General features: G+C 48.7%; 1 protein-coding gene across 6 annotated transcripts in view; it reads right to left on the reverse strand.

Moving 5' to 3' along the window:
- The window catches only part of TEP1 (telomerase associated protein 1), a 56,155-nt gene that overhangs the window by 1,729 nt on the left and 39,477 nt on the right, over positions 1-14,949 (reverse strand). For 5 of the 6 annotated variants that reach the window (XM_077916955.1, XM_077916953.1, XM_077916957.1 and 2 more), the window contains exons 38-54: positions 14,589-14,688; positions 13,989-14,144; positions 13,198-13,407; positions 12,030-12,183; positions 11,492-11,704; positions 10,434-10,600; positions 8,427-8,543; positions 7,360-7,467; positions 6,063-6,189; positions 5,334-5,401; positions 4,306-4,438; positions 3,487-3,629; positions 3,027-3,139; positions 2,658-2,807; positions 2,418-2,547; positions 1,041-1,146; positions 288-394 (exon numbers count right to left, since the gene is read on the reverse strand). In XM_077916955.1, coding sequence (XP_077773081.1) covers positions 288-394; positions 1,041-1,146; positions 2,418-2,547; positions 2,658-2,807; positions 3,027-3,139; positions 3,487-3,629; positions 4,306-4,438; positions 5,334-5,401; positions 6,063-6,189; positions 7,360-7,467; positions 8,427-8,543; positions 10,434-10,600; positions 11,492-11,704; positions 12,030-12,183; positions 13,198-13,407; positions 13,989-14,144; positions 14,589-14,688 — 2,302 coding nt within the window. The remainder of the gene's footprint in view (positions 1-287; positions 395-1,040; positions 1,147-2,417; positions 2,548-2,657; positions 2,808-3,026; positions 3,140-3,486; positions 3,630-4,305; positions 4,439-5,333; positions 5,402-6,062; positions 6,190-7,359; positions 7,468-8,426; positions 8,544-10,433; positions 10,601-11,491; positions 11,705-12,029; positions 12,184-13,197; positions 13,408-13,988; positions 14,145-14,588; positions 14,689-14,949) is intronic. The other variant, XM_077916956.1, reaches the window with a different exon arrangement.

Raw genomic sequence — 14,949 nt, forward strand, 5'->3', positions numbered from 1 at the left:
TTTGTCGAGGAAGCTTAGATTTTCCTGCTAAGAGACCTAAAACGACCTTCCTTTACAGAACTGCAGTTCCCCTAGATGTGGATGCACTGCAAGTGAACTCTATGGAAGCATCACCAAACTGGATCAGGCCCCTGAGGTAGGCAAGGGCTCAAAATCCCTGTCACTTCCACAGGCACGTGACTCAAAATTGCACCCGGGAGGCATCTCAGGCTGCTGCTCAGGCTGATGATTCAGGCGCAGGTGGGTCCCCATTCATCCTATCTTCTCCCCCCATCCCTAGGACTTGCCTTCTTCCTCTGCCAGCCGTCAGCCTTCCATTTATCCACTCTCTCCTCAGTCTGCCGGGTCTGAGTCCAGAGGCATCCTTCAGAGTCTGCGCATAATAGGAGTTTACCTGCCCCAATGGAAAAGCCAGAATTAAGAGTGCATCTCTCCCTCCAACCCTAACTCCACTGCTTTCAAATCAGCTGGAGCTCTGCTAGATCAAGCCTATAGTCCAGCATTCTGTTCTCACAGTGGCCAACCAGGTGCCCTCAAGCCCATATCCAAAATCTACCACTTACACATCCACCTTTCTAATGCAAACTGATTTCTGCTGTCTTTTACAGGGATTTTTATATTCTGTGCTGGAGTAGCCAATAGGGTGCCTGCCAGATCTCATTTTAATACAACTTCCATGCTTGCTGAGGCCTATGGGAATTGCAGTCTGGAGTTTGGGGGAGCATGACATTTGGCTACCCCTGCACCATGCCACTCTCCACCCAGTTACAACCTACAAAATTATTGCACCTCGTTGGAATCTTAGATATCAAATGTTTTAAGCCCATTAAATGTGATTTCATTCCAGAGGCAGGCCATCAACACGGGCTCCTCTGGGGCTGCCAAGCAGGGGACGCCCCCAGAGTTTCAAATATGTCTGCACAACATTAAGCAACAAGAAGGTTCTGAGCGCAAGAGTGGCATTTTGCTTCAGCAAAAGTCTCTCTCAAAAAAACATAAAACTGAGACCGGGATAAGCAGGAACCTGGTCTCAGCCTCACCTTTGACCTGCCGGGCAACAGTGACCCAAACAGAGGGCCTTTTGGGTACCCATGGTATCTTCTCCAGGGCGTCTGTGTCTTCTAACTTCCCAGATTCGGTTACCCTCTAAAGGAACAAACAGAAGACGGCTCTGGTGAGGAAAGGGCAACTCAAGAAATTAGCAGGCCTCTCCTGGCAGAAGACCCACCTCCCACCGGCCTTGGGAGTTCTGAGTTTGGTCAGACCAAGGGCACAACATCACAGAACAACTGAGGCAGCCATGCCACAATGGCAACTGAGCTGCAGGACATCCTTTTGGACTGGACAGCCTGGTGGAACAATTCCTGCAAAAACCAGGCATCACCGGAAGTACCTGGAATGAGGGTGGGTAGCGGGAAAGCTCAGGTGTGGGGTGAGCAATCTGGCGAGGCCTGCAGAACCACATTTGACCACCCCCCCCACCCCCAGACCTGAGGCCTGCACACATATATGCTTGCTTAAAACCACCAACGGAGCTGCTTTCTGAGCTGATATTATCCCTGGGCACTTCTTTCAAAGTGTTAAAGGCATCAGGAGACTTTGTACATAGTTTCCGCTAGGACTTGGGAAACCTGGGCTCAAGTCCCCCACATGGAGCTCCCTGGGCCAGTCACTTCCCCCTTCCCCCTAGCGTACCTCACAGGGTTGCTGTGGGGATGAAATGGGGGAGAACCACGAAAGTCACCTTGAGCTCCCTTTGAAAAAAAGGTGGGATGTCAATGCAATCAATCCACCAATAATAAGCAGGGGTTATGCAGGTAGACAGCATCTTAAAAAGCAGAGACATCACCTTGCCAACAAAGGTCCGTATAGTTAAAGCTATGGTTTTCCCAGTAGTGATGTATGGAAGTGAGAGCTGAACCATAAAGAAGGCTGATCGCCAAAGAATTGATGCTTTTGAATTATGGTGCTGGAGGAGACTCTTGAGAGTCCCATGGACTGCAAGAAGATCAAACCTATCCATTCTGAAGGAAATCAGCCCTGAGTGCTCACTGGAAGGACAGATCGTGAAGCTGAGGCTCTAATACTTTGGCCACCTCATGAGAAGAGAAGACTCCCTGGAAAAGACCCTGATGTTGGGAAAGATGGAGGGCACAAGGAGAAGGGGATGACAGAAGACGAGATGGTTGGACAGTGTTCTCGAAGCTACCAGCATGAGTTTGACCAAACTGCGGGAGGCGGTGGAAAACAGGAGTGCCTGGCGTGCTCTGGTCCATGGGGTCACAAAGAGTTGGACACAACTAAACAACTAAACAACAACAACAACATGCAGGTAGACGCAGCCTGGCAGGCTCAGAGATCAGCAATTGGCCAAATCCTGTGGTGATTCCCACCTGGGCCACTCAGTGGCCACTCACCATCTTGAACAAGGTTGGGCTGTGCACGGAGTCCCAGATGTGAAATATATGCCCCTCCTCCTCCTCTTCCTCGGACACAGATATGTCAAAGCTCACGTGCTGCTGGATATCCCACACTTTGTCTGTGTATCTGGGATGGAGATGAAGAAGATCAGCATTGGAGCCATGGAAGGAAGACTGTTCCACCACCCAGAGATGTCTTCCCCCAGCCCCTCGAGGGCCACCGTTCCTCCAACTCACGGGTTCTGCTGGAAGCTCTCAGCTCCAGGCTGCAGCACCAGCAGGTCTCCATCGGCCATTCCTAGGACTATGGGGCCGCTGGGCCTGAGCACCCCCACACAGAGCGCAGAAGACTCCTCTGCTTGGCGCAGGCACTTCCTGCGGGTCAAGCTGTGCAATGGGAAAAGGGAGAAATACACACAGAGAGAAGAATACAAAAAACTCAGGATCAGCGACATGCTGTGGAGCCACAGCTGTGGAGAAGCAGAGGCCTGGAGGAGCTCTCTCTTGGTTATGGGGCTGAGAGCTCCATTGTGCAGTCAGGCACTCCCAGGACAAGTGGCTCACAATGGAGACCCAGCAGTCCTGGGACGGTTTATGCAACCTTACCTGATGGTTCCATCGCGCTGCCTGCTTATGTACCAGAGGCTGATCCCATCAGCTGCCACAAGGATGGTGCGGCTGGAAGTGAAGGCTAAGGCACTGATGCAACGCTGGCCGGCCTGGATGGTGAAAGAAGCAAAGCCACTCATGCAATGGTTTGCTATACCGAAGGGCCGGACGAAGCCTAAGGTGCATTTGGATAGCTCAGTTGGTAGAGCACAAGACTCTCAATCTTGGGGCCGTGGGGCCCACGATGGGCAAAAGATTCCTGCACTGCAGGGGGTTGGGACTGAATGACCCTCAAGAGTCCATTCCAACTCTATGATTCTCAATTTGCAAGTCCCTCTTCTGGCCACCAGGTGGCGGCTTCTCCCTCCAAGCCTTCTTTCCGGCACTGGAGAGGCGAGGGGTGAGGAAGCTGTGGCCCTTCAGATGATGTTGGGGAGTCCAGCACCCTTGGGCTTACCTTCACTTTCTCCACTGCCTTGGCTTTGTGCCAGAGGACCAGGTCTCCGCGTTCCCCACCAGACACAACGAAGTTCCCATCGGGGGACCAGGCCAAGGCCGTGATGGCACCCTGGTGAGTGGGAAGGTCTTTGGCGGCTCCTGCTGGTGAGCAAGGGGGGAAACGGCTCAGCAAGACAACGATCAGCTGGGACCAACCAATTTGCAGTTTTAAAAAGTGTATTTGGTCACATGCACACATGCAACTTTTCCCCAAGAATGCTGAGAATCGTAGTTTGTCCAGGGCACTGGGAATTGTATCTCTGTGAGGGGTAGTTCATAGGATTCTTGGGGTGTGTGCTTGAAATGGATGGTTTGTGCGACCCTAATGTGCACAGTGAGGGGAAAGGGTGGAGCCACAATGTGTCGTCGTGAGAGGTCAGCTGGAAATCTCTCCACCCTCCACTCCAAACACAGCTGGTTTAATCGTGTGGACACAAAATTCTGGCACCAAACGAACACACCCAAATTGGTCATTAAGTGTGGGGAGGCCTGTAAGCTCAGTGGGAGAGCTTAACTGCCTTGCATGCAGAAGCTCCCGGTTTCAATCGCCAAGGAGGGCTAGGAAGAATCTGCCTGAATTTCTGGAGAGCCCAGAGCCAATCCACATAGACAATACTGAGCTAGGTGGACCAATGGCTTCCCTCGGTATAAGGCAGATGGGCTCTTTGGTAACGGACGCAAAACACAAGCAACTGGGCTCCTCTGACCCAGCCAAGCTTTTGGTTTGACCCACAAATGCAGGGAGCTGTGAGCAGCCCCCCCCCCCCGAGTAACTAACCTTTTTCCTTGGGGACGGCCCACACTCGGACTGTGTTGTCTTTGGATATTGTCAGGAAAGAGGAAGATGCTGGGGAAGCAGCAGCCCCACAGATGGCAGCGCAGTGGCCAGGGAAGACGTCAGGTTCCGCCAGCTGCGAGGAAACAGGAAACGAGTGAGCAAGGAGCTGGGAGGCAGAACAGGGCTTGGGTCTAGCTGCCAAGAGTTGCCCATGCGGAAGAGATTATTATGGAGTAGGTCCAGGGCAGACCAGGTTGGCTCCTATCCATTAACAACTAGAATAGCTAAAGGTTGATCCATCAGGTAAGCTGTTTTCTAACCTAGTACTCAGTAAGTGTTCCAGCAGCTCTGAAGTTCAGCCAACTTTTGTCAATTTCCCCTCATGCATGCCCTATTTGTGAGAGGCAGGCAAGCCCAGGGTGTGCCTTTGAAGAACATGCCAAGCATACTCTTTCCTTCAGAGGATTCTGGGCCCTGTGGTTTGTTAAGGGCTCCTGAGATTTGTCCCTCTGTGAGGGGTAAACTACTGTGCCCAGACTCCTGTGAGGGAAAGAGTGCGCTTGGAATGTGCTTTAAAGGGTGTATTGGGCACACAGCCTCAGAAGAGGTGATATAGGAGACATTTAAACTGCTGATGTGGCTGGTTTGCCCAGCCTTACACGCGTAGCCAAGAGGTTGTGGGTTGTTTTTTGGGGTGGGTGGGAATATAGCCTAACAGGTAAACGTTAAGATATTTATTAGGCAGCTATGGATAACAGGCTGCCCTTAACGCAAGTAACTGCAGAGTCTCTGAGTTGTCAAATCACCAGCCAAATTTCCAATGGCATTTTTGTTTAGGGCAGCCTTTGCCAACCTGGTTCTCTCTCCAGATGTTCTGGACTACAGCTCCCATCAGACAGCACAGGGCACTGGCTAGGGGCTGGTGGGAGTTGTAGTCTAAATATCTGGAGAGAACAAGGTTGGCGAATGTTTAGTACATCAAATCTACACACACACACACACACACACACACTCCTCCCATCTCTCACCTTCAGGGGCTTCCAAAGTTTCACTGTGCCATCACCGCCAGCTGCAGCCAAAATAAACTCTTTTTCCCCTGTGAAAAGAGAAAAGAAAGAAAGAAATGTACTAACAGAATGCTTATGAAGGCAGGGTAGAGGGCAGAAAGCAGGTCAGCTGTTCCAAGTGACAATACCCCTCACTCCCCAACTTTAAGGGCAATACTTTCCCACTTTGAAAATCTGTTTTCACATTTTTTCTTTAATTCTGGCTATTTATAAAATCATATCTGACCAATAATAAAATTATTATTATTTCCACATTCACTAAAATCTTCCTTATCTAACTGGCAAATAAAAACAGCCAACTTTCTCACAGGTGACTTTGCAGGAACCAAAGAAAGGTCTTCTGTCTTCAGTCACGTAATTAAGCTAAGCTTCTTCAGAGAGGCCAAGCTGCTCAGCTACCCACAGCCCCCTGTCAGACCCTGGTATTCTTACATTACCAAGTTCAAAATCTGCTAGGCAGCTCAGATCAACAGTCTTGAAAGGGCTGCTTGCAATACCTTACTTGGACAGTGAACAATTTGAGCATTCAAACTCATACATATTCGTGTGAACCTTAACCATATGCTCATCTAAAATAAATGCAAATATGCATTGATCATATGTATCATATGGTCAAGTAACAGAGACCAGAATTTCAGAGCTCATTTCCCTGCCCTGGATTTTCAAAAAGTGGTGGCTGAAGTATCTTACGTGGATCTCTGAAGCCTGCACAGTGGTTGGCCCGGTCAGGGTGAGCCAAGAAGCGAGTCATCTCCAGCCCCTGTCGGTTCCACGCCACCAGCATCCCATCCCTGCCCACGGAGAAGACATGTTCTTTCTGTCACAGGAACCAGAAAGAGTAGCGGTCAACAAGGGATGAACCAAGGCCACGCATATTTATCCAGAGGACGACTGCAACAAGCGTTCCATGCACAGAGTTAAGGCAGGGATGGGGAACCGCAGGGCCAAGTGCCACACCCCTCACTTCACTGCCCCAACTGGTTTTTCCTGGATGGAACAGGCCCTCGCACTCTTGATAGTGCTTCTTGCTTGCATGGACGGAGAAGAGGGCGTTGTGCGGGGAACATTTACATTTGTTGCTCCACCCACTTTTGCCTCTGGCCCCACCCACCACTGGCATGTGGCCCCAGGAAGCCTGACCAGAAAGAAATGTGGCCCCCAGGATGAAAAAAGGGTTTCTCCACCCCAGGCTGAAGGACTGGTTGTGTCAAAGGGGAGCCAAGGCAGGATAGGCCATAGACACAAGGTCAATAATAGAGTTGGGGAGACTAGAATGGACTTGGGAGGACCTGGGAACAGCACTGAGTTTTTTTAAATGGCATCCATGACGACACTCAAGGCCAAACTATGCAAGATGGTAAGATGTATCTGTACTCAGCTAGGATAGCTCAGCCCCACGCTGGACAAGAGATTCCTGCACTGACAGGGGCTGTACTAGATAAACCAGTTCTTGGTGCCTTCCAACTCTGCAATGCTCTGATTTAACCTGTACAGCAGTGTTTCTTTGTTTTTGCTTTTTAATGTAAGGATTTGCTGTGGCAGCTGGAATCTGTAGGGGATTTCCTCCCAATGCAAATATGGCATTTTCCAAAAAAGGAGGGATTCTCTTCAGGAGGGGAAGAGAAGGCGAGAAGTTTCCCCTCCACACCTGCTGCAACCTAGATAAGCTTCTCTCCCACCCACCGCCGTTGCTGTTTGCAGCCTTCACCCACCCTGGCACTCCCCAGAGGTTTTGGAGCACAACCCCCTCCAGCCCCACCCAGAAAAATATGCACACTAAAAGCAAACATGTCTTTAACATGACATCTGGTTTGTCCCTTCAGGTGCCATTTCAGGCAGATGACGAAGAGGACGTTCCATGGCTTGCCACCTCTTCATTTTAGAGGCCGCAAAGCCCAATCCAGTGTGCTTTGGAGAATTCAGGAAAGCGTCTAGGGCCAAGGTAGAAAAATGAAGGATGGAGCCTCAGAAGGATTCTATTGCCTACCTCACTCGTGACACTGCATACTGGGCTTTGGTGGCCCAGGAATTCCTGGAGGCGCTGGCCAGTTTTGGGATCCCAGAGACAGACGGTGCAGTCGTTGGAGCCTGTGAGCTGTTTGGGGAAGAACGCAAAGGACAGACAGGAAGTTAGAAATGGTGGGATGTCCATCAGAGGCTGCTAAATTTAGGAGACCTGCTGTGGGTGATACTCCCAACCACCTCAGTTTCCCCATTGAAAGATGACAGGAGGAATCAGATGTTCCAATTAATCAGCCGGCAAGTTATCACCAGGGTACCAAACACATCAAGGCCAGTATCAGCACCTAGCATCCTTGGGGCAGCTGCCACCATCCCAACACCCTGACAAGGGCCCTTCACTGGTGGCTGCTCCGGGACCTAGGGATGCCAGAGAATTCAGAGGAACGTAGAAAAGGAAGTGAACAAATGCTGCAATTCACATGTCTGCCTGTTGTCGGGAACAGAAATTAGTCAAATGGGATTCATTCACGTTGTTTGGAAGTCTACAAAGGATATGTAATTGACAACTTTTTGCCATCATTTTGACACTCAAATAAATGTAAGTTACGTAAGTTATATAGACAGTTTTGTAATTTATGTTTAACAGAAGACACGTAGTGTTTAGCAGAAACCAAACTGCATCGTAATGGAAACGGTGACAAGTATGATGAATACAGGCCAGAATTGAAATTTCTGCCTTTTCCCATCTCTACTGGGCTGTCCTTTGAATCCAAATAATAAATGTCCACTATTGGCCCTGCTGGCTGCAACTGATGAGAGCTGGGAGTCCAAGACAACCCAAAAGCAGCTTGTTAGCTCCCCTTGTGCCCAAACACTAGCTTTCCTCCCCACTCACTGCATGTAGGAGCCAACTGCATGCAGGATGAGCTACTGCAAAGAGCTGCTAGGTTAAATAGGTGGGTGCCCAGACCTGCCCTTTAGGAAGGGCCGTAAACTGCCTCTGTTTGGTCCTCCCCCCTCCATTTCTGGGATTCTTCGTGCATGAAAAGCCCACCTACCCACCCACTCCGTGCAGTGGCCATCCAAACTCACCAACATGGGGCCTGCCCAGGCGCAGCAGGAGATCCAGTCCTGGTGGCAGAAAAGCATGGAGCGCCAGAGGGAAGGGGTCTTCTGGGAGGGGTCCCTGACATCCCAGAGAAACAAGGCCTGAAAACCGGAGCGGAACACAGTGAAAAAAATAAAATAAGAACCTACGTTTTGTTAACATTACACCAGTCTTTTGCCCTGTTCCTTACTCTGCTCTGCCTCCAAAAGCAGTACTTTCCTTCCAGGTGGAAAAATCAAAATTGGAAACAGAATTGTTAGATCCAAAAATTAAGAATTTGTCAAGAATGTCTAACTTGCTGTTGAAATGGAACACACAGGATGAAACGGTGAAATCAGCTATGATTAAATGGGCACAAGACGTTGGACATAACATAATGATGGCTGACTGGGAACAGTTATGGACCACAGGTATGAAATTCACGGCATGCAATGCCCTAAGAGAGAATTTAATGAAAATGATTTACAGGTGGTACATGACCCCAGTCAAGCTTGAAAAAATTTACCATTTGCCCGATAATAAATGTTGGAAATGTAAGGAGACTGAAGGTACATTCTTTCACCTTTGGTGGACATGCCCAAGGATTAAGACATTCTGGGAGATGATTTATAATGAAATGAAAAAGGTATTTAAATATACCTTCCTGAAGAAACCAGAGGCCTTCCTCCTGGGCATGGTCGGCCAATTGGTGCTAAAGAAGGACAGAACTTTTTTTATGTATGCAACAACAGCAGCAAGAATACTCATCGTGAAGTATTGGAAGACACAAGATTTACCCACCAGGGAAGAATGGCAGATGAAGTTGATGGACTATATGGAATTAGCGGAAATGACTGGCAGAATGCGAGACCAGGGAGAAGAGTTGGTGGAAGAAGACTGGAAGAAGTTTAAAGATTATCTACAGAAACATTGTAAAATTAATGAATGCTAGAAGAATGTTGGAATGAAGTGATATGGCTTTAGTAGAAATGTTATAAGGAATTAAGTATAAATAGATTTATAGAGTATTAAAGGAAAAATAAGGTTAAAATGTGTTAAGATAATTATAGGATAGAAAACAGGGGAAGATGGAAAGGAATTGCTGATATAATTATTATATGTGGAATACAAAAAGGGAGGTGTGAGGAGGTCGTGGAAATATGTGAAAGAAAGAAAGATAAGATATTGGGAAAATTTTCTTTCTCCCCCCCCCCTTTTTTTCCTTTTTCTTTTTTACTTTGATGTGTTTTTAAACTGTTTTTGTTTTGTCTTGTTAGTTTAATGTTTTAGTGTTTTTTTTGTATTGTAATGTATTGTTTTTTCTGTGCTTTTTCTTTTTTGTTTAAATTGCTGTAAAATAAACATTATTATAAAAAAAAGCAGTAATTCCCCCCCCCCCACACACTTTCTGCCTTTTCATATCGCAGGGATGACCAACCTCTGGCTTGGAAGCCGAATGTGGCCCTCTAGGTTTTTCTGTGTGGCCCTCAGGACTCTCCTCCGGCCACGCCCACTCCATGTCCCTGCTCTGCACCGTCCCTTGAATACTTCTGCCTGGCTGGAACGTGTGTCACTGAACTCTGACAGTACCGCTTGCTGGACTGGATGTAGGACTGACCGGGTACATGGGTACAGACACTTGCTCACTTCACAAGAGGCAAAATTCACATCTGTTGCTCTGCTCACTTCTAACTCTGGCATGTGGCCCTCAAAAAGTTGCCTCAGAGGCAATGTGACCCCCCCTTAGGCTGAAAAGGGCTTTCTGCCTCTGCCACAGCATCTCCTCTGCCAAGAAGTATGTTGCAAAGGATTCTGGGGCATCTCGTTTGGTGCACAGGCTTGCCCACTGAGATATTAGTTAGGCCAGCTGAGCCTCACAATTGCTCTGAGCGCATATCAACATCAATTCAAAGGTGTGCATTGCAAGGGGAAGATCAAGGAAGCTGCTCTGTGCCACCACTGCTGGGCCTTGCGGAGGAGTCCTCTCCTCAAGACAAGGCTGCCTTACTCACTCGGTCTTTGCCTCCCGTGGCAAGGTAGCGGCCGTCAAGGCTGAAGGCGCAGCATGTAACCCCCCCGGTGTGACCCCGGAGGACAGCAAGGGGCAGGATGTCAGCATCTGCAGCAGGATCCGTTGGTCTCAGAGTCTCTGAAAGCCACAGCTGGACAGTGAAATCCTCTAGAAAAGAGAAAAAGAAGATGGGGGGACTTCTGGTGAAAAAATTGTGGCCTCAGACTGAGGGATCACGAGGGGAGGCCTCCAGGCCTCTATGTCTGACCCTCAGGACTCTACTCAGTCCTCACTGACCCAGATGGAAGACAGGGCTGTGCAGCCAGCTTCTCCTTTGCCATGGACACCCCTAACAACATGGCGACTGCAGCAAGCTGCTTCCGTCTAGGTCTCTGGCCTTTGCTCTCCCCATAGACTTTGACAATGCAGGGCCCTAGTTGCTCTGATAGAAGTTGCTCCACTTTCATTTCCAGCCAAGTCACTGGGCCAGCAAAGAAAGCCAACTTTTTGAAGGCCTATTCTAGAAAGTGCAGAAGCAAGCCAGGGAGGGGCACCCATCCCTGAGGCACCAATCACTTCCTAGGCTCTGGAGAAATCTCAACACAAGCGGTTCTCGAGTAGGCTGGTATAGCCAGAATACAACAGGAGAGGGAGAGGGAGAAAAAGGAAGGAAGAAAGGAATTGGAGGTAGATAAGAATATAAGACCCTGGGTCCATCTAAACTCAATGTAGTCCTACAATGACTGAAAGTGGATCGCCAAGGTTTTTCAGACGGGGGGAAAAACACAATGGGCCCACATGATAATCGGAGCCTAAGCCCAAAGCCCGCATCAGCTCTGCCTCTTACTACAAGCTTCCCTCTCTCCTTCCACTGTCATGCAGTTTGCAAGGCAAAAGAGAAGCTACTTAGGTCGTCTAAATCAACCCCTGCATTATCCAGCCCTGCAAACTCTCCCTTCCTTTCATCTACAGCTTCTGGCTGAAGCCCTAAGGAGAGGCAAGGATGGAGAAAGGCAAGCAACGTAACGCCTCCCACCAGGGGCTTCTTCTCCAAATCACCTGACACCGACGCCACCAGCTTCTCGAAGACGGCGAGGCCCGTCACGGCTCCTTTGTGGCCTTGCAGCTTACGGAGGCAAAGGCGGCTGTACTGGGAGGTGTTTGTGACGTACAGGGACCCGTCGCTGCTGCCCCCAACCAGGTGGAGGCTGTCCAGCCAGGCCAGGCTACAGATAGCAACCCCCGTTGCACCACAGTGGGGCAGTGGAGCGTCTAAGAGAGACAGAAATAAAATGGAAGAACTTGGGACCGCTGAAGACCAGTCCTCCAGGATAGAATTGCACCTGGGAAGCAATTTTTACTCGGGAACCAAGTAAGATGGGCAGCATATACATCATCATCATTATTATTATTATTATTAACACCAGGAACAGCCAATATGGTGCCCTTCAGATGTTGTTGGACTGCACCTCCCATATTCCCTGACCACCGGGCTGCTCTTGCCAAGCTGATGGGAGCGGAAATCCAACAACATATGGGAGGCCGCAGGGTTTCGTCGAGGATTCAAATGGCTTAAGGAGACAAATGCAAAACGTACGCCAAAGCTGTGTGAAGACCCGGAGGTCCCCCGAATGGTACCCCACAGCCAAGCGGCTGCAATCGGGATTGGCTGCAGTGCACAGAGCTGGGGAGGAGACTCCTGACCGCAAGGTATTCCACAGTTGCCCCTGGTGACCTGCCCAAAGCTGGACCTGCAACTCAGAACGCACAAAGTCAGTTATGCTAGGCACAAAGACATGCACACATCATACTGAGAAGAGATCCCTCCTGCAATGTTAACACACACTCTCTCTCTTCAGTGGCCGCATCCACACTGTTTAAAGCACTATTATCCCACTTAAACACTTCAGGGGTCTCTTCCAACTCTGTAATTCTGTGATTCTACAAGGTGTTACCGGAAAATTCAGTGAATGGTCACAGAAATCGGACAGCGAGAAATATTCGAATGTACATGCCTTACAGGCCTTCAATGTAGGCCCCCTCTGATACAATGCTCCGTTGACAACGTCCGTAGAACTGTTGGAAGCTTCTGGAGAAGTCCTCTTTTTGTACTGCTTTCAGTTCCCTTGTCACAGCACTTTGGACGTGTGAAATGTTGGAAAATCTGTGCCCTTTCAGTGCAGATTTCAGTTTTGGGGGAAAGAAATCTGGTGGGGCCAGATGGGGAGAATATGGAGGATGGGACAACTCAGTAACCTCAGTATTGATTTCACACAGAATATACAATTCTTCCGCCATCATTTGAACAGACAAAGGCCGATCCCACATCAATAACTCACGAACTCTGTCGACGTTTGCTGACGTTCTGCTCGTTGACGGTCTGCCAGACCGGGGGTCATCTTCAATGGTTTGCCGCCCTTCACAGAAATGCTTAAACCACTCACACACTGCCTTTCAAGTTACAGCTTCATCTCCATGCACAATTGTGAGCATTTTGTGGGTTTCCAATGCCCACAAAATGTACGTTTGAAGATTTCTGTGACCATTCACCGAACTTTCCGGTCACACCTTGTATGAACAGTCATAGCTTCCCTGCTGCCCTCCTGAAGTATCCTGAGAACTGTAGTTTGTTAAGAGTGACCACGCCATGGAGCTACAATTCCCAAGATTCTGGAAAGGATACACCCAAATCTCCATATACTTCTTCCCAACATTCTACCCATTCCCAATCAATACAATATTATTATTAGTAGTAATAATACCACCTTGCAATCTTCTCCTGCTGTGAGCAGTTCACCCCCTGGGAGAAACAGAGCAACAGAGACACAACCCGAGTGACTTGAGAATGTTTTCAAGACAACAGCCTCCTGCCACGACCAGAGATGGACAGATCCCATCAGGGTTCCTGCTGCCAAAACATTTCCAGCCGAGGAGAAGGAAATGGAATGGATGGAGGCATCGTGGCCTTTCATCACCTGTAAGGGGAAACAGGAGTCAAGAAAGCTGCTCCGTTCTGTAGGAGGTGCATCAAGATGGGGAACCTGTGACTCAGCAGATGTGGCTGGAGTGCAACTCTCATCGGCCCCCTCTGCCAGCAGAGGCAAGGGATCAGGGGAGTTGTGGTTGTCAGAAATGAAACAGCAGGGATGCTTCAATTTGTAACTTAAAGGTTAATTCTGTTATCAATAAGACAGCTAACCAGGTACGGAGGAGGCTTAGCAGAGTGGCATGATTTCTAGTGAGGTATCACATGCTCTGATTGGCTGTGTAGTTCTGAGAGAGTTTTCCCCTGTATATTTGGCTGAACGTCTCCCTATTTTCTGTTTCTCAAATTATATGCTGCTTTGTTCATTTTCCTCAGTCAAGTGTTATCAATACTTTTCTCTCCAGACTCCAGCTGTGTTATTTAAATGACTTTGCTAATAGGAGTTTGGCAACATCTGGAGATCACAGATCTGAAAGAGACTAAATCTGAAAGCTGCCTCTGTTTTCATTGTCTTGATCTCTTTAACCCACCCCTAACCAACAATATTTAGAATATTTCCCCCTTCCTCACCGAGGTCACACTCATCTCATTAGCATCCAGGACGGTGACAGTTCTGTCCCACCCTCCGGTGGCGACCAATTGACCCTCGGGGTGAAAGGCCACACAGTTCAAAGGACACAAGCAGTCTCGTTCATGTGTCAGCTGACCATGAGTAGATTCCCAGAGCTGAAAAAGAAAATTACAAACAAGCGTTATCGCTACTGCATACTAAAAGGATTCCTTCCCTGTTAAAAAATAAAAGTGTGTCACTACTGGCAATCCATAAATTTTCCCCGTCCCCTTAAGGAAGCGTTCTGTAACCACTTGCACATGAAAGAATTTGCCCCCACCTCCATACCTTGATAATGCAAGTAAACTGCTGGCAGAGCTACAATCCCCAGAGTGGTTTATCAATCAATCCACCTTCCCAGGGGACTCTGGAAATTGTAGCTCTGTGAGGTCTATAGGGGTCTCCTAACAACTCTCAGCACTCTTAAACTACAGTTTCCAGAATTCTTCAGCTTTTCAAACTAGTGCTCTAGCATGTGGCCTTTGTCAAAATGGCCGTCATCCCCCTCAAAGCTGGGACAGAAACAAGTTGTAAGGAAAAGTTTGGAAGAGAGCAAATACCTTGAGGTGGCCATCCAGGGAGACAGTCGCGAGCAGCTTGCAGCCAGCGTTGGTGCAGCAATCCGTGATTTGGGTCTTATGGGCATCTGTGCCCATGAGCCTAAACACCCCACGAGCAAAACGAAAAGAGGAACATGTCACTTAAAGCTGGCACCCAGCTGAGTTAGTCAAGCAATATTAAGCAAGAAGCAGGACGGAAGATACTGGAAAAATTAAGAATTAGCATATTAGCTACAGCGGCCATTTTGGATTCGGTTATCCTCAGGTCTTGCTTGCAAACTTCCCAGAGCCATTAATCTATTTGGTCAATGTGAAGAACAGGATGTTGGGCTCGGCCTGACCCAGGAATGCTCTCCTCGAA

This window comes from Podarcis muralis, chromosome 13 (genome assembly GCF_964188315.1).
Source record: "Podarcis muralis chromosome 13, rPodMur119.hap1.1, whole genome shotgun sequence".
Taxonomy (NCBI): domain Eukaryota; kingdom Metazoa; phylum Chordata; class Lepidosauria; order Squamata; family Lacertidae; genus Podarcis; species Podarcis muralis.